General features: G+C 39.7%; 1 protein-coding gene across 1 annotated transcript in view; it reads left to right on the top strand.

Moving 5' to 3' along the window:
- The window catches only part of MYRFL (myelin regulatory factor like), a 64,077-nt gene that overhangs the window by 11,318 nt on the left and 26,194 nt on the right, over positions 1-26,565 (top strand). The window contains exons 6-14 of the mRNA XM_073339326.1: positions 228-319; positions 2,339-2,489; positions 8,609-8,804; positions 10,162-10,238; positions 13,034-13,144; positions 14,001-14,091; positions 18,243-18,443; positions 18,834-18,942; positions 22,203-22,312. Coding sequence (XP_073195427.1) covers positions 228-319; positions 2,339-2,489; positions 8,609-8,804; positions 10,162-10,238; positions 13,034-13,144; positions 14,001-14,091; positions 18,243-18,443; positions 18,834-18,942; positions 22,203-22,312 — 1,138 coding nt within the window. The remainder of the gene's footprint in view (positions 1-227; positions 320-2,338; positions 2,490-8,608; positions 8,805-10,161; positions 10,239-13,033; positions 13,145-14,000; positions 14,092-18,242; positions 18,444-18,833; positions 18,943-22,202; positions 22,313-26,565) is intronic.

The raw sequence follows: 26,565 nt of genomic DNA, 5'->3' as shown, positions 1-26,565 counted from the left end.
TGTGCTGTGTGTGTAAAACTTGCTTTAAAAAGGGTGAATTCCTTGGTCACATGGAATAAAAAGGACACTGGTATTTAAGACTGAAAAGCATAAGTCACTTAATTCAGTAAAAATAAAACAGAATCGGAACTCGAGTGAAAATTCTGTTAGAAATCAGGTACATTGGTGTTACCTTATACATTTAGTTATTCTGTGGAGTACTAATGTACAATGTACTTTTTTTTAAGTATTTCCCTGGCATCAGCTAAAAAGAGAAGGCACTCACAATTGTCAGAAGATGCCACTGATTCTCCACCATGGACTAACAACTCTCAGCAGGGTAAGTGTTTCATATTGTTGACCACTAGGACATTTTGAAAGTCACGCTAATGCTGGCTCAGAAAAGATAACAGTATTAAACCTGACAGGACAGGCTCCTTCAAACAATTTTCTTCACTGTTTGCTCAAAAGTGAGGAACTATCTGTTTTTGCAGGTTACAGATGAAACTTTAAATGTTCACACTCACTGAGTGCACTCTTCAGCCAAAGGGTTCTGTCCTTCTTACCTGCGTGAGCCTGCGGAACGTAAGGGATTCTGTACTCTGTTGACCTAGTCAACAAAAGTTCACTAGGGCATGGAAACCATCTTGGGTCAGCTTAACAGGTGATTAATGTGGGGGGCAGAAGGAAGGAAGAGAATGCATTTCAGCGTCACTCGCCATCTGATTTGACAGCTCCCTTTCTTCTATAAAATGTACCTATATAAGGGTCTGATAAAAAGCTTTTTATTGTTTTCCCCCCAACATTCATGTAATTCAGGGTTTTATCATGATGAAAATGCTGAGTCTATAATCGTCCATATGTACCAAAAGACTCATTGGGCTTCTACAGGATTGGATCAACTTTGGCATATGAGATTGTATGTAACCGAATAGTTAGTTCACAATGAACAATTTATCTGATGAATTTAAGCCTTTTAGTGAGAAGCTTGTATTTAGCTGTGACACTTTGTACATTCCCCAGACCTGAAGAAGAGCTCTGTGTAGCTTGAAAGCTTGTCTCTCTCACCAGCAGAAGTTAGTCCAATAAAAGATATTACCTCACCCACCTTGTCTCTCTAATATCCTGGGACTGACACAGCTACAACAAAACTGCATAGTCAGAAGTCTGTCACTCTTTCAGACTTATAAGTTGTTTGAAATTATTAGATCAATTTTTGTGGTGGTTTCTTTTACCAACTAGTACATGGATTGACCACAAACCTTTCTTTAAGTATCTGTTGTTTGAGCTGTGTGGTAAATTGTGATTGGTCAGATGAGTCCCATAATATTGCTACTATTCCTGATGGAATGGATAAACGAGCAGTTGTAGATGCTTGCTTATGTGAATTTAAAATGTTAGGTTTTAATAATGGCGATACAGCTTTGAAATTTGCTCTGTGCAAACATTAATGTCAGTAAAACCCAGTGGCTCAATTTTAGTGGACTGTGAACACACAAGGGGCTCAAACATGGCAGAAGAAAATTAGTTTAAAAATCAAAATGAGTAACCAGAGAACACTGTTTGTAGTATTCACCCAGCTGTCTGTCAGAAACACAGTTATTGCAGCTAGGGGCTCTGGGCTGCAATTATTTCAACAGTGCTGTGCTTTTTCTGTCACACCATGCCGCCTCAGGCCACATAAGGATTCTTAGATTGCTTGCTCACTGTAGTGTACGCTATATTCTGGACTCCACTCCATTTATTTGTCTCCCACATGAAGTGCTCCTCAGCCGTCATGACATGTGGAGTATCTCAAGCATCAGCATTGACGCTGGCTGCTTCAAGCTGATGTAATCGGCAGTCTGGGATGTTTCTCATGATAAAGCATTAAACAGTGATTGGCCAGCCAGTTTGAATGGCTCAATGTTGCTTCTTTCTTTTCTTTCTTTTTCTTTTTTTTTTTTGCTATGGAATTAAATACTTGTTAGTTTGGACTGGTGGATTTTTTTATTTTAAGCTTATCGCAAGGGGGGTATTTGATAATTCTGGCATTTCTTCTTTCTTTGCTAGATCTTGTCACAAAATGATTATTTCAAAAATTAAAATGCTTAGCTGACAAATGATTTTTTTGCCATGTAAAAGTTGTCTTTTTCGGGGTGGGGGAGAGTAGAAGAATTAAAAGCAGTGCTACCTGAGTGATATCTCAGAGCATGAAAGGTAAAAAAACAAATACTCTGTGACAATAAAATAAGGCAGGAAAATATTTTTGGAATAGCTACAAAGGAAAACAATGTTTTTTTTATTTGCTGGTCTTCTGCAGTGTTACAGGCTAGCCCTGGCATGTAGCAAATGAACTGTGGCATTTGTCTCTTCACAGTGACAGTAAAGGACTGTGGCACTGAAGTGCAAGACTATGACAGCGATGGACAGAATGTAGCGGCTGTGGACAAATGTTATCAGGCTCTAACATGGCAGCCATATCAAACTTCTCACTGGAGCAGCTTATTTAACTATAGTTACGAAACACTGTAAGCACAGATGTTTACACTTGGATTTATTTTTGTTTGTTTGCACTGAGCTGCTGAAATAAATGGTACATGTAGTTTTCAGAATGAAATGAGGTGGGGAGGGAAAGTGACAGTCAGAAGTGAGGATGAATCTGATCACCAGATTTTAAGGAATCACTGAATGTTCATGCCAAGCATTCTGATATATTGTTTTCAGCACAGCAGAAGGACTCTAAATCAGGTGGCTTCAGGCATGAGAACACTTCCAAGCTAACTTAAATCTATTTGATTTTTTTTCTCCTTTTGGCAAGACAGTTTGGAGCAAATAACTATTGCACATACTGCACATCACCTTCTCATGGCCTAAGGTCCTCTTAAGGTAGTTACCTTTGTTACTTTGTTATTGCTGCATGGGCTCTTGTAACCTATGCGACGAGGTTTTAATATTGTGCACCTGTTTTGCCTGTACAGACACAGAATTTTGCAGCAGCAACAAAAGGGGAAAAAAACCTCCCCAATATCAACATACCACCTTCAGAAAGGTCACTGCAAGTTCAGCCCTCCCTCCATCCCCCAATTTTCTATGTTCTCCTATTCAGAGAACATTTTTTTAGCAGAGATCCTTCCATGTCAGCTTGTTTATCTCCCAGGGTTGCAGCAATTAGTCACTGTGCACAGTAGAGAAGCCTTTTAAGTGCTAGGGTTAACTTGTATTTTCCTCCCGCTCCACCCTCCAAAAATAAAAAAAACACTTGCCAAAAAGAACACTTTCCAAAAAAGGTTAATTTGGGTGCATCATGTTCAGCCCTGAACACTAGTGTCTTCCATTTATGCACAGACAGCACTATGTAGCTGCAATATGAGGTGTGTTTTTTTTTTTAAACACAACCCCATGCTGAAGGGATTCAGAGTAGCAGCTGTGTTAGGCTGTATTCGCAAAAAAAAAAAAAAAGGAGTATTTGTGTACTTAGTCTCTAAGGTGCCACAAGTACTCCTTTTCTTTTTACTCTGAAGAGACTGTCTTACGGGTGAGCCAATAGTTCAATGTCTCTACCTTTCAAACCTTGGTGCCTCTGCTGGGAAAGCCTACAAGCCTCCCAGTCGGCTTGGAGAGGTGATTGTGGCCTGGATACCTCTCCACAAGGAAGTGGCCTGCCACAGCCAATATATTGCACATCCACTTTTAGTCAATGGCTACATTTGAGCTGTGAATTAGAGGTGATAGGCTCTGAATCCAGTCTTATCAGCTATTTAGTTCCCCAGATGTTGAACACTTAAAACAGATGTACTTTTTTGGCGCATTAAATCAAGGAACAGATACTATGATGATTACCATAAAAGTACCTAACTAGATAAATTATGACCATTATTTGGTCACTTAGGGGATTAGCATCTTTTTTTTTTTTTTGAGTATAGGTCCATGTTAGTAGTCTTTCTCCCAAGATGCATTGTAGTTATGATCTGTGTACAGAATTTCTCTGCTTCCTGATATTATATCCTGTTTGTGTCAAAAGAACGTTCGTATTATCACTGCTAAGTCTAGATAGATGGTCATTGAGCCTAAAAAACCTTACTGTTTCCTCTTTTTTTAGAATTTTGTTTCTAAGAAAAAATTACCATTTTCTTTTTAATCTTTTGGTATTTTCACCGTCACAGTTTACAGCAGATGGGATTCCATTCTGAAACATGTCTCGAGCCAATTTGTTCTTGTTATAAAAGCTAAGATGAGATGGAGCTAAAATTCTAGATCTGAAAATTCCCTTGTTCTGGGAAAATTTAAATCTGAGCTGTGTGGCTCTGGCCTGTTTCTATTAAAAAAAAAAATTCTCAAATTTCAGCTAACTCTTAAGTCATGGGTTAAGATTTTCAAAGGTAACTGCTGATTTTTGTGGGCCTCAGTTTTGGGATATCCCATCTGAAACCCCTGAAAGTGGCCTGAGTTTTCAGAGGGTGGATACTCCATACTTTCAGAAAAGATGGCCCCTTTATGGTGTCTCAATTTGGACACCCAAAATTACTAGTTATTTCTGAAAATTCTGGCTATTGAGTGTTAGTTTTTCAGCCTTCAGCAGTCAGAATGTAAATGCTAATTAAAATTAAGTCAGGTGGTGATCCTGCAAACACTTAAGAATGGGCTTAATGTTATACACATTAGTAGTCCCATTAAGTGCAATGGAGCTATTCATGTGTGAAAATGTAAGCACATGCACACATTTTCCCAGGATTCTGGCCAGTATATATTTGAGACATCAGTAATCCTAACTGCAGGAATGCAGTTCATGTAATCTTAAACTCACAGAATCTGTGAAATGAATAAACTTCCTGGAGACTTCAAATCAAGAAAACGAGAATAAATCTGTTTATTTTTAATTCCTAGCTACAAGTGCAAAAATTAGGAGGAGGAAAAAGTAATTCAGTGTTTATTTAGGGCAGCCAGTCTCAAACTATGGGTTGGGACCCCAAAGTGGGTCCCAATCCTGTTTTAATGGGGTCACCAGGGCTCGTGTTTGACTTGCTGGGGCCCGGGGCCAAAGTCGAAGTGTGAATCCCACCACCCAGGGCTGAAGCCCAAGGGCTTCATGCCTGGGTGGCAGGATCAGGCTTCAGTCCTGGGTGGCAGGGCTTAGGTTACAGGCTACCTGCCTGGGGCTTGAAGCCCTTGGGCTTCGGCTTTGGCCCCCCCACCCAGGGTGGTGGGAGTAAAGCTTTGGCTTTGCCCCCATCTCGCCTGAGTGGGCAGGGCTTGGGTGGGCTCAAGCTTCAGTCCCCCTCATGGGGTCGTGTAGTAATTTTTGTTGTCAGAAAGGGGCTGTGATGCCATGAAGTTTGAGAACCCCTGATATAGGGGAAACAGAATTACATGTTTATATAAAAAAAACCCTAATCTGTTTATTTTCAAGTGCAAAAATGTTTACAACTCCCTTTAAACATTTAAATCCATCAGTTAACAAACTCGCCTCCACTTGCACTCTATCTATTTAATTTGCTGCTGCTGCTGCTCAACGATTTATTTACAGCTACATTTTAAAGAGATGTGTAAGGCATTGTTAGTCAGTGCACTAGAAATGGCCTCATGTCACGGCTGACTGCTTTCATAACACACATACAGGGCATGATCTTCACTGTTTTATGTGCGTGATTATACTTTTTCACATGAGCAACTTTACTGACATCAGTTGGACCACTTGTGCATAAACCTTCGTATGTCCTGGGCCTGAAGGTTCTGATCTTGCAGCCCCTCTGACCATGGAACTGATATCGACTTCATTGGCAGCTCCATGTGTGGAGGGCTTGAAGGAGTGGGGCTCTCAGTCTGTGATTTAACTCTGTGGATCAGATTACACCTCCCCTTAGATGAGTGGGAAGAAAGGTATGAGAGAACATTTCTCTTCCCCTCCCATACACCTTGGGCCTCTGCATGGAGTCCACACAGAGTCCCTCCCAGTGCTATGAAAGAAATACTGTTGGATTTGCTAGCAACCCAGGCAGAGGTGTGCTGATGTGGAGTGTATTCCAGGAAAGCTGCACTGGAGGAGCACTGTCAACATTACAGAGGCATAGACAGGTGAAGCATGCTGTCTCCTCATGCTAGCATTCCAGCCGTCTGCCTCCTCCCCAACCGCACCACGGCTCAGACTCATAAGAAATATCACTGAGCCCTAGTTAGGCAAAGGAACAGGCTCAGCACCTTCAAATCCCAATAAAACTCCTTGCAAAATCAGGCCTAGATACTCCATGTGTTTCTTAACTGCTTTATGAAGATGTGCCTGGGTACAGTAGGTAAGAATCCAACCATGACAGTACTCTTCAGAATAACCTTCAACCCAAATCATTCCTCTTGGGGAAGGAAAAGCTGTACTTCTATTTCTTGACCTGTGTGTCTGCATTGAAGCAAATGTTCAGAAATTGCTTTAAATCGTCATCTTATAAATTGGCATTGCCCTTACCTAGAAGAAATTTCAAAATTTATATAGAGGCTTAAGGAGTTTCTTCAGCGATGATGCTTTTAAAACCTGCTATACTCATTATTACTTATGTTAAAAAATAAGGGAGTTCAGAAGCAATATGGTAGTTTATGAAGCCTTTTTATCTTTGCTCTATATGCCAGAAAATCTATGATTAAAGTTTGTTCAGAAGATGATAGTCTTTATAAATCTTTTGTAAAATCTTTATATTAAATCCTTCCAACCTATAATGACCAAATAAATGGATTAGTCTTGAAAAGTTGTCATTAATGGTTGTGCTAATGAGGGGTTCCATAGTGGAACTTGATCATTATCATCAAATCCCTCATTAATGAGGAAAGTCATTCTTCGTATCTGGAAGATTTGCTGTGTAGTCCTGTTACTTCAAGATTATCAGTCACTTATGTCAGCAGACTGCAACCATTGTCTGGGTGGCTAATTTGCTGGATCTTTCTGGAAGATCTTTTGACCCCTTTGCCTGATGTGCTCTGAATCAGGGAATATAAAGACAGAGAACTTTTCTCTCTAGCTGATAAATTATCCCTTCCAATAAGTAGAATAGGGTTCCATTACTTTGTGGATGAGGAACAGTACTATAAAACAGTGCTTTGTGGAGATCTCTCCAGATGTGTCAACTGTTGTATGTTTGGCCTGAGTAAAACCCTACTCCACTTCAAAAGCTACTGTGAAAGTGTTTGGCTGCATGAATTCCGGAACAAAGCAAGATGTCTACTTGGCTGATTGGCACGTCAATAAACACAACGCATTTTCAGCTCAGCTACTTACAGTGGTGCATTTTGAGCTCTGGGAATAAACTGATATGGTTTGGAGGTATGCTTTTCTATATGATTTGTAAGCGAGAATTGTGTAAATTTCCCCCACTCTTAACCTTCCTATATGTAAGGTGCCAGAGTAGAATTACAAGTCAATTTAAAAAGAATTCCTAGTCCTACCCTTATGAAGATAAAAGAACAACACATGCATAGGTGCCGACTTCTTCTGGCTCTGGTGGGTGCTTGGCCTGCCTCTGCTCCCACCCCGCCCCGCCTCCAACCCCTTCCCCAAAGTCCCTACCCCAACTCTACCCCCTCCCTGCCCCTATTCAATTCGTTCCCCAAATCCCCGCCCCAGCCCCACCTCTTTGCCGCTTCCTTCCCTGAGCACACCATGTTCCCGCTCCTCCCCCCTCCCTCCCAGAGCTTGCTACAGCTGTTTGGCGGTGGAAAGCATGGGAGGGAGGGAGGGAGGGAGGGAGGGAGGATTGGAGACGTTGTGCGCTGGGAGGAGTCGGTGGAGGAGGAGGTGAGGCGGCGGGGTGGGGCAGGGAGCTTGACTGCTAGTGGGTGCAGAGCACCCACTAATTTTTCCCCGTGGGTGCTCGAGTCCCGGAGCACCCACAGAGTCAGCATGTACACATGTAGATCTGTTGCTTGAGATTATACATAATCCCACTTTCATTTAATCCGTGTTACACTGTTGCAAAAAAATCAACATCATTCTGGGATGTATTAGCAGGAGTGTTTTAAGCAAGACACGAGAAGTAATTCTGCCACTCTACTCCGTGCTGATTAGGCCTCAGCTGGAGTATTGTGTCCAGTTCTGGGCACCACATTTCAGGAAAGATGTGGACAAACTGGAGAAAGTCCAGAGAAGAGCAACAAAAATGATTAAAGGTCTAGAAAACATGACCTATGAGGGAACACTGAAAAAACTGGGTTTGTTTAGTTTGGAAAAGAGAAGACTGAGAGGGGACATAACAGTTTTCAAGTACATAAAAGGTTGTTACAAGGAGGAGGGAGAAAAATTGTTGTTCTTAACCTCTGAGAATAGGACAAGAAGCAATGAGCTTAAATTTCGGCAAGGGAGGTTTAGGTGTCAGACATTAGGAAAAACTTTTGTCAGAGTGGTTAAGCACTGGAATAAATTGCCTAAGGAGTTTGTGGAATCTCCATCATTCAAGATTTTTAAGAGCAGGTTAGACAAACACCTGTCAGGAATGGTCTATATAATACTTCGTCCTGCTATGAGTGCAGGGGACTGGACTAGATGACCTCTCAAGGTCCCTTCCAGTCCTAGGATTTCATTATTTAACTCCACCCAAAGGAACATGAGCAGGGTTTGTCACTGAAATGTATGTTTGCTTACTGCAGCTGTTCTTTATTCCTGTTTTCGTAGCCCTGATGTAGGATACCACATTGTCACAGACAAAGGATTTAATTTTTCAACAGCAGATGATGCTTTTGTATGCCAGAAGAAGAACCATTTCCAGATCACAGTCCACATCAGTGTTGTTGGGAATCCAAAATATGTCAAAACCCAGCAGGGGTTGAAACCTATCGAAAAGTTTTACTTGAAAACTTTTGGAATTAAGGTAATTCTCCCTGTGCTTTTAATTTGTCTTCATTATAAGTATGTGATTATCAGTAGAGCAGGAGGAATAGTGCAAAAAGCATTTGCAGTAATTTATTTGAATAAAAAACGGAATTCATTTCATTACTGTTGACCCTTTTTGTTAGTTTTTTGGTGTCTGGTAGAATGGGCAACATTTTGTTCATCAGGATGTGTTCAGATAGTGAGATTGTGCACACCTGTGCAGATGTGTGCTGAAGGGTGCAATGTTTGTACAGCTATCATAACACTGATTTCCCTCCTGTTAGTTTGTCATCCAATCAGGGAATGTAGATGGTACCATGTGACTTAGGTGGTCAATCACATACCATGAATAAGGACTAATTAAAAAAAGTAGTTCACAAAAATGGTAAAAATTGAATTCTATTCCCAGACAATCCACAAACAGAAAAAGGGCTAAACTGGTCATTATGAACAATTCTGCCAGCTCGATTTATCAGGCTTACTGTATACATAAACAGTCAGGGGTGGGAAGATGGTACATGATTTGGGTGGGGAATGATAGTTTAGAGTGGAATTTCTGCACAACAAAAGTGGAGGTCATCTTTGGATGATGGCAGAGGCCTGAATCTATGAAATTTAACCAAGCTCTCTGCAGCCAGTCAAGTGGAATCCAAAATTTCATTTCTCATCCTCAATTCCTTTTGTGTATAGCAATGCTCTTGTATTCAAATTCCCTTCTGTCTGAAAGATTTGCCCTAGGTTTTATTTACCAGAAGAGGGTAGTGGTTTTAAATATTTGTATAGGTATTTTTAAAGGATACTGTAGTTAATAACTTTGCTTCGCTTCATGCTTCTTAGAACTCTAATACATAGTTAACTGGTGGAACTCACTGTCACATGGTATTATTGAAAAAAGAGCTTGACAGGATTGGGAAAAGGTTTAGACATGTCTAAAAGAATTTCTGGAATTTCCTGGTTTGTATAAATATTCATAAAAGATATCCACACTCATGCTTCAGGACATAAACCAACCGTTAACAACTTGGGATCAGGAAGAAACTTCCCCCTTGACATATTATTGCATAACTGTCCATGAAGGAGGCTTTGAAATCTCCGTTACTTACTGGCTACGGTGGGATCCATGAGTCTGGACTAGTGAAACACTGCTCTGAACAGGTGGCGATTCCTATGTCGCTATATATGTGGTTCCACAACAATTGAGAGAGTTTGGTTTTCTAATTAATTTGTATATTGACGCTTGGTCTATTCTCACTACAACCTTTTACATTTATTTGTGAGAAAATTAACCTGTTAAAAGTGTAACCTGTCACGTTTTCAAATTTGTACTTGAAAAGGTTATTTCCTTTTAATTATAGGCGGACGCCCCAAATCAGATAATCACCATTGAACAGTCTCAGTCGGACCGAAGCAAAAAATCTTTCAATCCTGTTAAGTAAGAATTTTTTTCTCCCTCCCAATTCTCCTCACCAGAAATTGTTGTTCCATGGCAAATAGATAGTAATTCTAGGCCTGGCTCTACAGTCTTTATTCAAGCAAAACTCTAATTGACTTTACTGAGTCACAAAGTGAGGAGTGCATGTCAGCCCTGGAGCTGGGGGAGAGGCTCCAGCTGTGAGCTCCACCAGGGGGAGCCCAAGACAAAATGTGAAATAATAGCAGCGGTGAAACTGACGAGTGTCGATTTCATTGCTGGTAGGCTTCTTCCTGTGAAATTGAGCCCTGGACCGAGCTCACAGCTCAACCCTGGTGACTGGGAGGGCTCCAGATATGAGCCCAGCATGGCTGTCAGTTCCCCACAATGCCCCGCTACAATTTGTGTAAGTGCTCCTGGTGAGGACACGCACCACCAGCAGAAGGAGGGCAGTGTGGACACCAACAGCTGATTTCATAACTGCTGTGGCTGACCTAACTTAAGTCGACCTAATATTGTAGTGTAGACAAGCCCTAAGACAAACTTACTGAAAGCCTTTTGTACTTCCTCATACTTCCTTTTCCTCTCGCTGCTGATAGTCAGGCTATTTGTGTCAATATCAGACATCTCCTTTCTAAACCTGCTTCCCCTGATTTATTGCCTGATATCCTCATCCAGTGTTGCAACATCATAGCCATTCTCCTGAACTATTAATGTCTCAGTTGGTTTATGTAAAAAGGCCCTTGTCTCTCTGAAACACAAGAAATGCTTTTTTTGGGGGGGTGGGAGGGCACTTTATTTTTGGTAAAACACGTTTGCTAGAGGATTCTTTTAATTTTGATGACATATATGTCTTTATTGTAGCAGGTGCCCAATGGTTGTGTAGAAATGCACATTCCCCTTCACATCAGCAACCAATCCAACAAAAAGCAAAGAGACCTGAGATTTTTAATTTATATGCAGAGCTCCTGAACACTTGGGACTTATACCAGAACAACAGTGTTTAGAGGAGTCCCTGACAGCATGGACCCCCAGAGCACTAGAGAGCCAGAAGCAGAAGAGGGGGCACTGGAGTTGATTTGGAGATGTGGGGCACAGATGGCCCGGAAATCTCCAGCGATCTACAAGATCTGTGTGTTCCAGGCACTCAGAACTGCCTGTTCCATCTGAAATTTAGGGGGATGGTTAAGAAAAATGGCAAGGGGAAGTGTGCATGTCAAAGCCTACTCCTAATGCGGGAGAAGTTCTGCAAGGATTTCCTCTCCTCCGGCTCCCTCCTGTGTGCACCGTTATATTTTATAATGAAAGGCAGGAAGAGCTGGTCCCATAGTATTAATCCAATAATGTATAGGTCTAGTGGATACAGAGTCTGCTTTATTTTTCAGTTCAACTCCTATTCTCTGAGTTTACTTAAAATCTGTCTGTCAGATGGATCACAAAAAAAAATGTATGTACATTTTTGGAAAAGTTTGAAAAACAAAACAAAAAAGACCTTTTAGCTGCAGAAGCAAAATATAATGTACAGCAGAACAGAACAAAAAAAAATTCTATAGGGGAGTAGTTTCTGTCTAAAAACCAGTGTGTTTATATCACATGTATCTTAGTAGTTTGACCTCTGTTAAACACTTCCCTTTTGTTACTAGTATAAATATTTCAGTTGCAGTCATGGACTGAAATTGACTGCGTCCTATGACCGAACATTTGCTTGTGGTCGTAGAAATTTTGACAAAAATAACTCTTTCACACAGCAGTGTGATTTATAGGTAAATTCATACCACTTTTCTACATGGATAAAAACATCTGACCAAAAACATTTTGGATGTAGAACATGCCAAGAGAAAAGCAGCAAAATTCTATAATAGAGCTCTGTGTGGTTCAAAAGCTTCTCTCTAACCAACAGAAGTTGGTCCAGTAAAAGATATTACCTCACCCATTTTTTCTCTCTAATATCCTCGGTCCGACATGGCTACAAAAACACTGCATGTCATATAGATACGATGTAGAGGAAAAATCGCCACATTAAGTTTCAGAAAAGGTTACATCTCCTATTCAAAAATCCACAGAGGTGAACGCTGAATTGGGAAATGGGGGACAGATTAGCCCGTAGACTTTTCCGCCATGGTTCTTTGACTAGCTACCAAGGGATGGATTCTCAGCTGGTGTAACTTGATGTTGTGCCACTGACCCTGAAGGAGTAACACTGATTTACACCAGATGAAAAGCGAGTAACTGGACGATTCTTTGTCCATGAAAAAATTCATCATTACATGCAATAGTGGACACGAAAATGCAAATCAGATATAGGTAAAAACAAACAGGAGAGAAATTATGGTTTGGTTAATGTGTTACTGTAGGTTGAATGATCTATGGTAGTATCCTAAATGAGCAACAAATACCCATGTATGTCAATGGGCCTATTATGTGCAGCTATGCATGGCTCTTGGTGCAGAGATACTTAGTATATGAATATTACTAAGAACCCAAATATTCCCGCTCTTGATTGGGTACCGTATACGATTGACTACATTCACCCCCTTACTGAACTACCTGACGGATTGTTGTGATGGATTGATTAATGTGAGGCTGATGTGCTTTGGCACCAAAGTTGAAAGGTGCCATAAAAGAAGAAAATGTGACATTTTTATAAGTGGGGGAGCATTGCACATGTACTGAGGTGCCTCTGCTGTCAGCTCAGTATATAAAATCAGAAAAATGAAGCATATTAATCAGCTTGAGCAAACCTGCAGGACAATCGGAAGTGGTCTAGGTGGAGGGTGGTGGTTTGCCTCTTAACTTGTTTCCTTTTTCTGTTTTAGACTTGATCTACCAGCAGACCAGGCAACCAAAGTGACATTGGGAAGGTTACATTTCAGTGAAACAACAGCAAATAACATGAGAAAAAAGGGGAAACCTAATCCTGACCAAAGGTAGAGTGATGGTCCTCTGGGGGGCGGGAGTGTAAGGGAGGCGTGACCTGGCTTACAATGTGGCAGATATAGTCTGTGAAAGTTTGTGTTGCCAGCTCTCATGATTTTATCTTGAGTTTTATGGTCTTTGGTGTCTTTCTTGAAGACCCAGCTCCTGAAGTTTTAGAATTACGTGAGAGTCTGTTTTCATTTTACTACCAAAAAAAGAAAAGTTTCTAGTCCTCATGGTTGCAGCACAAAGCTGGAGAATATCACCCAGATTATACTTTAACGGCTCGGAAACCAGAATGCAAATAAAAAGAAACCTAGATATAGAGTTTAAAAGCTTATTTATTTGTAGCCAATCTCATGAGTTTTTGGGGGCCTGATACATGATTTCTTGAATGGTTGGAGTTAGCAATACTGAAATCTTTCTATTGACTTCAATGAGCATTGGCTCCAAAGAGTATTTAACAGAGAATGAACAAAACAGAGAGTAAGAAGTGTTAATTTTCCTCCAATTCTGCAAAATAAGTTGTATTTTAAACATACTACTATTGTTGGTAGAATAATTTGGCCAGAAAAATAGTGAGACAGTCAGAGTCTGGACCCCAAGAGGAGGGGAAACGGGGACTGGCAGGGTTGTAGGAGTAACCAGGCTGATGGAAGCCAGGGTGAGACCTTTATGTTGGCAGACTGGCTACTGTTATCAGGGCTCTGAGCTATGGCAGCATAGTATTAAGACACCCAAAATTATAAGGCAGGCAGTGACAGAAGCCCTTAATGGTCAGGGTGGTCCCCTACAGTCACAGATACGTTATGCCTGTGAGATTATTTCAGCTTTCTTGTGAAGTCATTGAAATTAATTTCATATTAGATACTTCATGCTGGTGGTTGGACTATATGCTGTCAGTCAGGACCAGTCCTATTTATTGTCTGCACATGTCTCTGAAAGGATCATTGTGAGGGTAGGTACAAGTTTATTTGAACCACGTTCTGATTTTCTTTTCACAAGGGAGAATCTTTTGTTTATTGTTGGGCAGCGTGCATTTTATAATTGTTTGTAGTACACATGGTGATTTAGGGATCTTCATGTTTTTGAGGGCTTGTTGTGAGGCTATAAATAGTTCTGTATATCTGTGTGTGTGCATGTGTGAAAGATGGACATGTTTTAAGAGGAGTACATATTGAGAAGGGAGTGAGAAGACATTCAAAAATATGGGGAATTTTAGAAAGCTCTTGGATTGTTTTTAAAGTATGCGCAGTTTATAATCTACAATAGGCACCTTTTGAACAATTAATTTTTGAAAAAGCGTATGTGTTTGTATCATATTTAGGAAAAGGAATTTAGAGTAAGGGACGACTTTTGCTCTGTACTTTGAAGACCACATTTAGGGCAGATCCAATTGGACCCAATTCTGCTCATTTTTACATATGCCAGGAATCCTCCTAAATCCATGCGAGAAATGTCTACAGGATGGGCCCATGAGGGGTAGTCTTCCCATGATTTTTAGACTGCAGTTCTATTTTATGAAGAGTAACTCAAAATGGCATTCTGAAGTTCCGTATTTACTATCTCTTGATTATTTTTGTATCAATTGTGCTCAGTTTACAAATAATAATTTCTAACTTCTGGGCCTGCAAACTGTCTGAGATTGGGAGTCAAAAACTTCCCAGTCCATGTCTCCTCACCCATGTCAAATTTTCTGCAGGCTAATTTATGTCCTTCATGACACCTGTGCAGTCCCATTGCTTTCAATGGGCTTAGTACTGGAACTTAGTAAACAACTGTGTTGATGAGGTACAAGGTAGGATAGAACCCACAGCTCATGCTGTTGTAATTGTGTTGACTCTGCAGGGTTAAAAGGAGCTGAAAACAGTGAGCCTTTATTTTTCTCATTGTAGTAAAATACATTTGACTCTGAATACACGAAAGGAATAGATATGCTAAATAAAAAAGCTATTTTTTATAATCACCATTGGACTGCACTTGAAAAGGAAAAGTTCATGTTCTTTTTTTGTAGAAATATTGAGAATGAAATAAGATGAAAGAGAACTAGCATGCAGAGCTGAAAAAAGAATAGATTTTGCAGTTCACTGTCAATGCCAACAAAACAAAAACACCACAAATTGTTTTCTGTTGAACCGCAAATGATTTTTTAAAAAGTTTTTGGTGAATTAAAAAAATTCTGGGTGAACGAAACATTTTGTTTTGATTTGAGCATTTGTAAACAGTTTTATTTTAAAAATTTTAAAATAAAATTAAAGGTAATTTCAAACCAAAGTGATTTCAGACAGAAAAACGGAATCATTTAGTTTCAAAAAATGTCAAAGTGAAACATTTGATTTTTTTCAAAATGGACAACTTAGCAAAACCGATGTGAATTTGCTAAATGTTTTTCACTGAAAAAAGTTTTCATTGAAAAATTTCACCCAGCTCTAATTACATATGCCACTGACCTATTATCAGAAACATTTAATGTTTTTCTTTTTAATAACATACCTACTTCTTATATAGTACTTTTCATCAGTAGATCTCAAAGAGCTGTAGAAATGAGATCATATACATAGCTACTATAGTCATGTAGTATTTTTTGTGTGTGATACATGTACTTCATAACAATTTAATAGTTTGTAATAACTAGGCCTAGGTCCTCCCCTTCCCCCTTTAGTTTAGTTGGGGGGGGGCATGGGGCAGGGCAGTAATTGCTGCAGTCTGTTCATTTTTGTTATAAACATTTTTTTTAAATTGCCCAGGTGCTGAGAGCTTGGGCTGGGTGTTCTTTTGTGGGTGGATTTAGTATACGTTTCTATAAATCAACTAATGAGGTCTGTGCTACTTTATCTCTCCTGTAGCCTCTGTTTTCAGTGCTCTGCTCCCATGAATAACTCTAGTGCCTGCCTCTGCTACTGCCCATAGTTTTTCCAAGCAGTAGCAGCATGAAACTGATCTGATTATTTTGAATAGCTGCAGTAAAACTGACCCCAGTACTATAATTCTGCTTTGCTGCTGCCTGGTAAAGCAGAGCTGTTGGAGCTGTCTGTTTGCAGATTCAGGAAGACGACTGCATTTTTGCATCCAATTCACATTTGGATCATTATCTTATGAACCGTAAGGGCTAGTATCTTAATTTTTGCTTTAAATAAAAGCTTATGTTCTGCAGAAGTTCATGGTTTAGGCTCCCACACCCACCAGATTGTTTTAGCACTTGTGCCTATGGTGCCAGTCAAATAAATAAATGATTGAATGGACAAAAATAGAGGACTGAGAATGTAAATAATGGCCATATCAGTAAAAGGACTATAGCAGCGTTCTGGTCTGATATGTTTGCACTGGAAGGCAGGGTCATGTATATAAAGACATCACTTACTGCAGTGTGGCAAAACTTACTGAATGCATCGCGATGGGAAAAACATACACTCTAGTCCGCCATACTGCAGAGTTAAAGATTAAAGAACTACAAACTGAGTAGTGGTTAACAGGCACATCAGCTCATGCTCTAATTGGTCAGTTAGAAATGCACAATTCTCTGTATCACAGATGGTGTAGCCTTGCAAAAACACAAGGCCTTTATAAAGGAGTGCTGAGTTTTTGGCACTTTGGTATTTTGTTTAGATCCACATTTTAATGTCTGAATTCAGTGTTAATTTTTTATTTTTAATAAGGAAATAAACAAAAAAGCATTAGGATTTTTGTTCATTGAGCTTTTTTCTCTGAGAGCAAGATTAATTTTATTTGATTAATGTAAAGTAATAGAGTTCGGACAAGGGGTAGTATTTTGTAGAATGTGTGGACGTGCTTATTTAGGGGTCCCTCATTGAAAATGGCAGCTAACTTAACTTGTGAGTGCAAAAGTTATATATATTACAGATGGTGACTTCTCCAGGAACTGCTGTTTTTAAACCTTGCATGTCTCCAGGCCTATGCAAATATGTTTGAATATGATGGAAATTTCCATGTCTCAGTTGATAAGTAGAATTCATCTGGTAGCTTTGATTTGTTGCAACTGCCATTCCAAAGTCAATTTATCTATGTCCTCTTTAATCAGCAATGTTATTATCCATTGCAAAAAAAAAAAAGTTAAGCCGTTAGAAAATCTCATTGTTCTATTCTTTTCCTGAGGCATCTTAATAAGGTTTAGGTTGTTCAAAGCACTTAGGGGTCATGGATTCAATACATTGCTTAATTGTTGTTTTTTGTTTCTGGAAACATCCTCGAGCTGCTAAGTGCTTTTCAGACATAAAAGAAGGCTGAGTCTCGGTCACAAAGAGCTTAGATTCTAAAAGACACAAACAGGCAAAGGGAAGAGGAAATTGGTACAATGTTGTTATTAAAGTAGCACTTTGGAGCCCTTGTCCTGGACCTGGACCCGGACCCCATTGTGCTGGATGCTGGACAAATACAGAACAAAAAGATAGTCCTTGCTCCAACCAGTTTACAATAAAGAAGTGGTAATCAGCCACTTCAAGTAATATAGTTGTGGGATAGTTTCGTAAACATAAGTTATTCCTAGGTACCCACAATGTGGACACCAATGTACCTTCAGTCTGATTTACAGTCCAGAGTGTGTGCATGTTGGGAATGCAGTATGCATGAATTCAAGCCCAAATCCACCTCTTATCTGTTCAGAATGGACCTCGGACAAAATAAAAGGAGAGTGTCTGAAAACGGGTAAAAAAAAAGAGAGAGAGATCTGTATGTTCAATGGGTTTCTTTAGGGAATGGGGAATCTTTCGAGTGAGATGTGTTAAAATCTGCCTTTCTCTGTCTTGTCCAGTGTCCAGTCCTTAGTGAGCTAGTAGGCTAGAAGACAGTTTGTTGGCAAATCAGAAATGATTCTGAGGTCTGATCACAAACCTAGTTACTTGAAAAGCTTTGAAGTTGATCATCTTCCTCAACATTATAGTAAAATATAATACAAGAAAAGGCTTTGCGGGCACTGCAAATGTTCTAGATGGGAAACGTTTCTTTAGAGGTTATCCATTTTGATGTGTCAAAGTTCAAAAATGTAGTTTAAATGTGAAAGATTTGTATGGCATTTCATATTCCTTTGGTAAATTTGATAAAGCAATAGTAAATCCGTGCTAAAGTGTCTTTGACTGTAACAAATGTTTTCAGGCATCTAACCCTGGGCAGTTTGAGAATGACAGTGATGTGTTGTGGCAGCGAGGACATGTTCCAGAGACCATAGTCTGTCATGGTCGAGTAGGAATTAACACAGATGCACCAGATGAAGCACTGGTCGTCTGTGGAAATGTGAAAGTGATGGGGACAGTCATGCATCCATCTGACAGTCGAGCAAAACAGAATATCCAGGAGGTGAGTGAAGTGGAGCTTTTAGGGCATTTACATTTACACCACAGTGCATGTATGAATTATCCTTCTGACACACATGAAGTAGATTCTGTTATCCTAGACACGTTGGAATGTTGGCCTTAGGAAAGTGAATGCACTGCTTGCGTTGTGGAGCCATCCTGTTTGAACTGAGAGGTGGGAGGGACTTTGAACTTGGATGAGGCTGTGTCTGTAAATGAAGTGGTTTGACTGAAATGTAACTGGGAATACAAGTAAAAATAACAGCTGGTCCATGTTGAATAGGGAGATGTTTGATGGCAGCTGTGTCATGCTTCTCAGTATGCTTGTGCAACCCTTGATGTGACTCTGATCCTTAATACTGGGACATGTGAAACGTGGTCTTTGTGCAATTAGGTTGATACAACTGAGCAGCTGAGAAGAATAGCGCAAATGCGGCTCGTCGAGTATGACTACAAGCCTGAGTTTGCATCTGTAATGGGAATAAACAGTCCCCATGAAACAGGTATTCAATCAACGCTGCTTCTGTTCTAGTGTCTGTCCTTTTATATTTGTATGTTGAAGCACAATGATTAGTTCCCTGGCACTCCAATCTTATTTTTAGGATCCTAAGGCCTTTTGCAGTGTTTTTCTTTTAAAACTGAGGCATAGGAGAGTATGTGGGTGTCTGACTGTGTGTGTCTATGTCTCCATTTTAGTAGATGCAATCAGCTGACATTTTCCACGGTTGGTCTCGGCCCGGAGGTGATACACCTTTTCTAAGGCTTTAGCCAAATTGCTTCAACCATTTTTGTGTGTATTTGAGCATTTAAAACATAAATCCATATTATTATTTACCTGTATTACCATGGTACCTACGAGCCCTCATCATGGACCAGGATCTCATTGTGCTACATACTGCCTTACATATATGGGCTGAAAATTTGTGCTTAAAACAAAACAAAAATGTCTATTGAATCTATTGAGACTTGGCTTCTTTTGTAAATCTTGTGGCGATCTAAGGTCCAAAACAGGTTGAATACCGTCATGTCTCTTTTCCTTTGTCTATAAGTGATAAATAACAGTCAGCATGGACTTGTCAAGAACAAATCATGTCAAATCAACCTAATAGCTTTCTTTGGCAAGGTAACAAGTCTTGTGGGGTGGGGAGCAGGGGCAGGGGGAAGTGGTAGATGTGGCATATCTTGACTTTAGTAAGTCTTTTGATATTGACTCGTATGACCTTCTTATAAACAAACTAGCGAAATACAACCTAGATAGAGCTACTGTAAGGTAGGTGCATAACTGATTGGAAAACCATTACATAAGAACATAAGAATGGCCATACTGGGTCAGATCAAAGGTCCATCTAGCCCAGTATCCTGTCTTCCTACAGTGGCCAATGCCAGGTGCCCCAGAGGGAATGAAAAGAAGAGGAAATCATCAAGTGATCCATCCTGTTTCCCATTTTCAGCTTCTGGCAAAGTTTGCAGATGATACCAAGTTGGGAGGGGTTGCAAGTGGTTTGGAGGATATGATTAAAATTCAAAATGATCTGGACAAACTGGAGCAGTAGTTTGTAGTAAATAGGGTGAAATTCTATAAGGACAAATGCAAAGTACTCCACTTAGGAGGAGCAATCAGTTGCACACATACAAAATGGGAAAGGCCTAGGAAGGAGTACTGCAGAAAGGAATCTGGGGGTCATAGTGGATCACAAGCTTAAATATGAATCAATGGTGTAACACTGTTGCAAAAAAAAAAAAAAAAAAAAAAGCAAACATCATTCTGGGATGTATCAGCAGGAGTGTTGTAAGCAAGACATGAGAAGTAATTCTTCAGTGCAGAGTAGAGCGGATTAGGCCTCAGCAGGAGTATTTTGTCCAGTTCTGAGCATCACATTTCAGGAAAGATGTGGACAAATTGGAGGGAGTCCAGAGAAGAGCGACAAAAATGATTAAAGGTCTAGAAAACATGACCTATGAGGGAAGAAAAAATTGGGTTTATTTAGTCTGGAGAAGAGAAGACTAAGGGTGGGGGGGACATAACAGTTTTCAAGTACATAAAAGTTTGTTAGAAGGAGGAGGGAGAAAAAATTTTCTCCTTAACCTCTGAGGATGGGACAAGAAGCAATGGGCTTAAGTCGCAGCAATGGCGGTTTAGGTTGGACATTAGGAAAAACTTCCTGTGAAGGTGGTTAAACATTGGAATAAATTGCCTAGGGAGGTTGTGGAATCTCCATCATTGGAGATTTTTAAGAGTAGGTTAGACAAATGCCTGTCAGGGATGGTCTAGATAATATTCAGTCCTGCCATGAGTGCAGGGGACTGGACCAGGTGAGCTCTCGAGGTCCCTTCCAGTCCTATGATTCTATGATCTGACTTCTACTTGGTTATTTTTGATTTAGTATTTGTAATTGTTTTTTTCTTTTCCCTTCCTCTTCCTTTCCATGTTGTTTTCTCCCTTCTTCCTCAATGTTCACTTCGAATCCGTAGCTTCTATTTTTACCCCTGTGACCTCTGTGTTTGCTGTTCCTTCCTTCCCATCCACTCCGTCCATCTGCACTATATGAAACCAAATGGGAAGAGAAATGTTTCACGTCACTGTCTTTTCCCTGCCCTTTACATGCTCTTCAACTTAGGTGTAGCAAATAACAAATTGCAAAGGGCAGAAAACTTGTAATTATTATTTGTATTGCAGGAGCACATTCAGACCTCAGACAGAATCAGGACCCATTGTGCTAGGGAGTGTCTAAAACATATAGTAAATTACAGCCCCTGCTCCAAATGGCTTGCAAATCTAAATGACAAGAAAGAAACAAGTTGAAGGAGAAGGAGCTTCCTCAGAGCCAGTAGGATGTTATCTATTACTCCTCCTCATAATACAAGAACAAGTCAATGAATTGGAAGGGCAGCAAATCTGCATGATCATCTGGTGGTTATGAGTTCCATAGGCTATTGCAGAAGCCAAGAGTTTGGCAATTTTATAAAGGATTAGACAACTAGAACATTATATTGGATGAGATTAAAAAATAAGGATAAAAGCCCTCTTGTTTCAGAGAATAAGCCAGCCTCTAACTGAAGGGGAAGTTGGGAAGAAACTTAAGCATCTGATTATGGCCAATATCAGAAATACAGGAAATTGGGCTAGGGACCCACCTATTCTGTCCCTATAGAGCAAATTCCATATTTCTAATTGAGCCATCCAGTAAATAATATATATATGTAGAAGCAGATAGTAGTTCTAGATAAGGGAGTGTGTGGTTTAGAATGGTGAAGACTAAAATGATAAAAACCTGTAATTAGAGCTGCTTGAAAATTTTCTGAGGGAATGTTTCTCCATCAGAAAATGCTTTTTTGTCAAAATTGAAACATTTTGGAGAAACATGCCTGGATATGGGAAAAACAAGCAAACCAGAATGAAGCATTCTGATAAAGATGATTTTTCTTTCCATTTTTTAATTTTATATTTAGGTAATATAAAATACAAAGTCAAAACTGGAATGGAACATTTAGATTTTATCAAATAAATGTTTTGATTTACCTGTAATAATAATAATAATTAATATATTTTGAATTTTGGTTCTCAGGAAATTTGTTTTGTTCCATTTTGGAATGGAAAAAAATCAAAATTGCAGAATTTCCTACAAAGAGGAAAATCTGGTTTCTGCAGAGCTCAACTTGTAACTTTTAGGATGGCCACATTAGGGAGAATACAAATTACAATCTGAGAGTAAATTGTTTTTTTGGTTTTTTTTACACTAGTTTTTCATTATTTTGCAAACAGGAATAATAGCCCAGGAGGTGAAAGAGCTTTTGCCGACAGCTGTAAAAGAAGTTGGAGTTATTACCTGTGAAAATGGAGAAAAAGTAGAGAACTTCCTCATGATTGATAAGGTATATTATTGGTTTACTGCCATTCATTTATACAGTGCTATGGTACTGGACATGAAACAAAGACTTTAAGACAATGCATTTTTTAAAAAATTCAGAAGCAAATGCAAGTGCTTTTTTGTCGAGAATCAGCCACATAGGTTTTGGCATTCAGAACTAATTTGCTTTTTTTTTCCTTTGGGGAAAGGAAGCTTTGCTCTTGAACCATATTTTTTTATTAGTCCAGCGGTAGGACTTGGTGAAGATCCTGGCTGTCTAGTAAATCAGTTTCAGTTTAATTTTTTGCTGACCAACAAAAATTAATTTCCTTTTTCTTAATAATTTGGTAATGTGCTGCAGAAACATTTTTGAGGGTCTTGAGGCAAAATGCATTAAAGCGGAAATGACAGTTAAAGAGAGTTGCAAGTAAATAGTTCTTCTGGATTCTTTAAATACCTGTCTCTGTTAGTCACTTTTGGTCTTCAGTGTCTGATTCATATTTGCTGTCTTTAGTTCTCATTAAGGAGTCATGTGAAGAGGTCTATGTGGACAGTAAGGGCCTGATCCCGCATGATGATGTGTGTTTGTAGACCGCTGCCCCCATATGGAGCCTCACTGAAGTCAGTGGGGTTCAACATAGGCACAAGAGTCTGCACACATGGAGCCTAATATGCTCCTGCCAGTCAGGGGTATCTTAGTCAGCCAAGAGAGTGAAATTTCATCACGCTAACTTGATCACTAATTATTAAGGCTCACAAACAGGTAAGAAACTTCTGCTGGACCACATATTTTGTGTTTGTCAAGATGCAAATGTCAGTCTTTCAAATTTGAATTGATCTCCCCCCTGTAGGTATTTGACTAAGAGGTTTTTTTTAATTATTTGAAATCTTAATATAGTAGTATTTTAATTGAGAGATACTTAAAATGAAGTGTGGTCACACAAAATTTGGATAGAGATGTCTTAGTGGTAGAGCTAGAGCAGCCAATCTTATTACAACAAAAGTCTTTTGTGTCGGAAAGTCTGAATTAATGTAATGGTTCTTAAGAAGAATTAAGCTCTTGTGGTATTTTACTTCACAAACTGGTAACTTTCTTATTCTAATCCTCTTGCTTTACACAAAATGTAAAAGCTAATTCTGTATGTGGTGTGTGAAATTTCTCTATCTTAGACCATTATCATAACTTCAAAATCCTACAGGAAGAAATGTGTATGGTACACAGAGAAATTAACATGCTTTAATGATGAAGATAATGCTGTTAGGTTTGTACTATGCAGTGTCCTGCTATATTCTGATTTGTTGTGTTTCACAAATGTGTAGTCATAAGCTGAATGTTGAATAGTCAGAACAGTCGACCTTAGAAATCAAAGTGTCATCTCTTCTAGTCTCTACAGTGACAATATCAAAAAGCAGATCTTACTGTGGAGGGTACTTATGTTATCATAGATAAAGATTATAGATTTGTGTGCATAAACCTGGGATTTGAGCAAAACTTGATTTAACAGGAAAAATTCTGCCAAAGTGAAATGAAAATTAGTAGGGAGAAGAGAACATTTATAAATATTGGAGGTAGTTACATTTGGTCTGAACGACAGCATGGCTATAATCCCATATTCATTGTTAACTATGTCATTTCAACTGATTTTTTATTCTGTATTTTATTGAAACTGTTGTATCAACCAGGCAAGGTACTAACAAGCTTCAACAGGACTTTATTTTCAAAGTGGAAACCTCTTTACCAAGCTATTGCCACACCCTGTGTAGCTCTCTCCCAACCTCTCAACTCCTCCCCCCTCCTTCCTGTTTTCTGTCCTTTCAGACTCCCAACAGCCAGTGCTCTCAATTCTAATAATTACAAGCAACATCTAAACACCACATTCCCTCCTCTCTTAAGAAACTCTCCCAATTAAAATAAACATTATTGTTCTAACCACAAGAACAAATATGAAACAAGACACTATACTGTTGGCAGAAATATTACACTGAAAACACTGTAGATACTACATAACATAGTCTCTAGTCCAGACAGGTTGTTGTCTGGTTCAGACAGGCCATCTCTCAAGCCCTGGTTCCAGTTCAATGTCTTGTTGTGTTGGTACTACGGTGAAGTCATCCAATGCAGACTGGGTGTTGGCATAATCTCCTCTTGGTGCATAGGCAGGTGCAAGATAAGAAGCGTTCCATACCCACCCATCAGAAAGTCGATAGGTGTAAGGTCCCTTCTTCTCTATGATTTTAAAAGGAGCTGTGAATTTATGGTCCTTTGCATAAAATTCCAGGTTTTCATACTCTAATGAAGGAACCACACTCAAACTTTGGTTCCTTAGCACCCCGCCACTTGTCTGTGAAAGCCTTAGAGTTTGCTTGGTTCTGTTCAACTGTTTTTTCTCACATCATCGTCGTTTGGGGCCTCAGGTCGTGCCTTTAACAATCCAGCAATGTTCAGTTTAGTATTCATCTGTTTCCCATGCAGTAACTCTGCGGGTGGTCTTTGCATTGTGACATGTTGTGTAGCCTGGTATGCTTGCAAGAAATCAGTGGTGAAGGGTATCCACAATCGCCCTTCCAGTTTAGCCATTTGCAAACTCCCTTTCAAACTTCTGTTAAACCGTTCGATTTCCCCATTGGCTTGAGGGTGATATAGGGACGACCTTCTGTGTAAAATGTTCCTCTTTGCTAGAAAAGTTTCAAACTCCAGGGAAGTAAATTGACTACCATTATCTGAAACCAGTTCTTTGGAATTACCTTCACTGCTAAAAACTGAAGAGAGGAACTTAATTACTGTAGCAGAAGAGATTTGCGATGTAAATGCTACCTCAGGCCATTTACTGAAATAGACTATTAAAGTGATGGCATAATGGCAGTCAATTGGAGCAGTATCAAAGGGTCCTACAATGTCAATCGCCACTTTTTCCTATGCAGATTCAAGAAGAGAAACAGGCTGTAATGGAGGGGTACATGTCACTGCTGTCTTATCATGCATTTGGCAAGTGACACAGGATTTTATGAGTGCTTCAGTTTGAGAATCCATCCCTGGCCACCAATACAGATCCCGTAGTCGTTGTTTGGTTCGGACAATTCCTTGATGAGTATCGTGTGCCAGGTGTATGAGTTTTGACTGTAATTCTTCTGGCACAAGGAACTGGTGTGTACCTCGTAGCACACAGCCATCAAACAAAGAAAGTTCATCCCGAATTCTAAAATAAGGCAGCAAAACTGAGTCAAGGTTTTTAGGGTTACTGAGCTCTTTGTCAGAAATTCCTGTAGTTTTCATTGAATTGGACACGCTGAACAAGCAGCTTGAAATTGTTCTCTTATAACTGCAGTGAGAGCGCTTGTAATAAGCGCAACTACTACATCCTATCCTCCGGTTGACCATCTGGTGAAGGCAAAGGCAGGCGAGAAAGGCAATCAGCTACCACATTTTGGTTTCCAGGCTTATATTCCAGTTCATAATTGAAAGAGAGTAGTCTTGCAGACCATCGAGCAATACGGTATCCTGCTCTTCCCAGTCCTTTTGTGGTGAGCAGCGTCGTCAAAGGGCTGTGGTCTGTGCGTAACTTGAATGTGCGGCCCCACAGGTAGAGTTCTCCATTTTTCAGTAGTCCAGACACAAGCAAGTGCTTCTTTTTCGACCGTAGAATATTTTCTCTCAGCATTACTAAGTGTCCTTGAAGCAAATGCAACAGTCCTCTCTGTGTTGTCCTCATGCAGTTGTGTGAGAAAAGCCCCAAGTCCATAATCAGAAGCATTAGTAGTTACAATTGTGGACAATGCAGGACTGAATAGTGCAAGTACTGGACTATGTACAATCAAGTCTTTCACCGTTTTGAAACTAGCTTGTGCATCGGTTGTCCACACTAAGGTTGAACTTCTCTGTAGTAATTCCCATAATGGTTCAATGACAGATGCATAATTGGGAATGAATTTTGCATACCAGGAGGTAAGACCCAAGAAGGAACATAAAGGTTTGCAAATCTGTTGGAGGAGGAGCATTTGAAATTGCCAGGATATGATCTGGATCAGGTTTTAGTACAGCCCGTGAAATTGTATGCCCCAGAAAGGAGAGTTCAGTTTGTCTAAATTTGCATTTGGACCTATTGAGCTGGAGGCCTGCTGTGCTGATGCAGTTTACTACAGACTGAAGGTTATTGTCATGCTTCTCAGAAGTATTTCCAAACACAATAATATCATCCAGATAGCACTGAACTCCATGTTGATTCTTCAGAATCAATGAAATAATTTTTTGAAAGGCACTAGGGACAGATGTGAGACCAT

Source organism: Lepidochelys kempii, chromosome 1 (genome assembly GCF_965140265.1).
Source record: "Lepidochelys kempii isolate rLepKem1 chromosome 1, rLepKem1.hap2, whole genome shotgun sequence".
Taxonomy (NCBI): domain Eukaryota; kingdom Metazoa; phylum Chordata; order Testudines; family Cheloniidae; genus Lepidochelys; species Lepidochelys kempii.
This window is presented reverse-complemented; position numbering and strand designations above follow the sequence as displayed.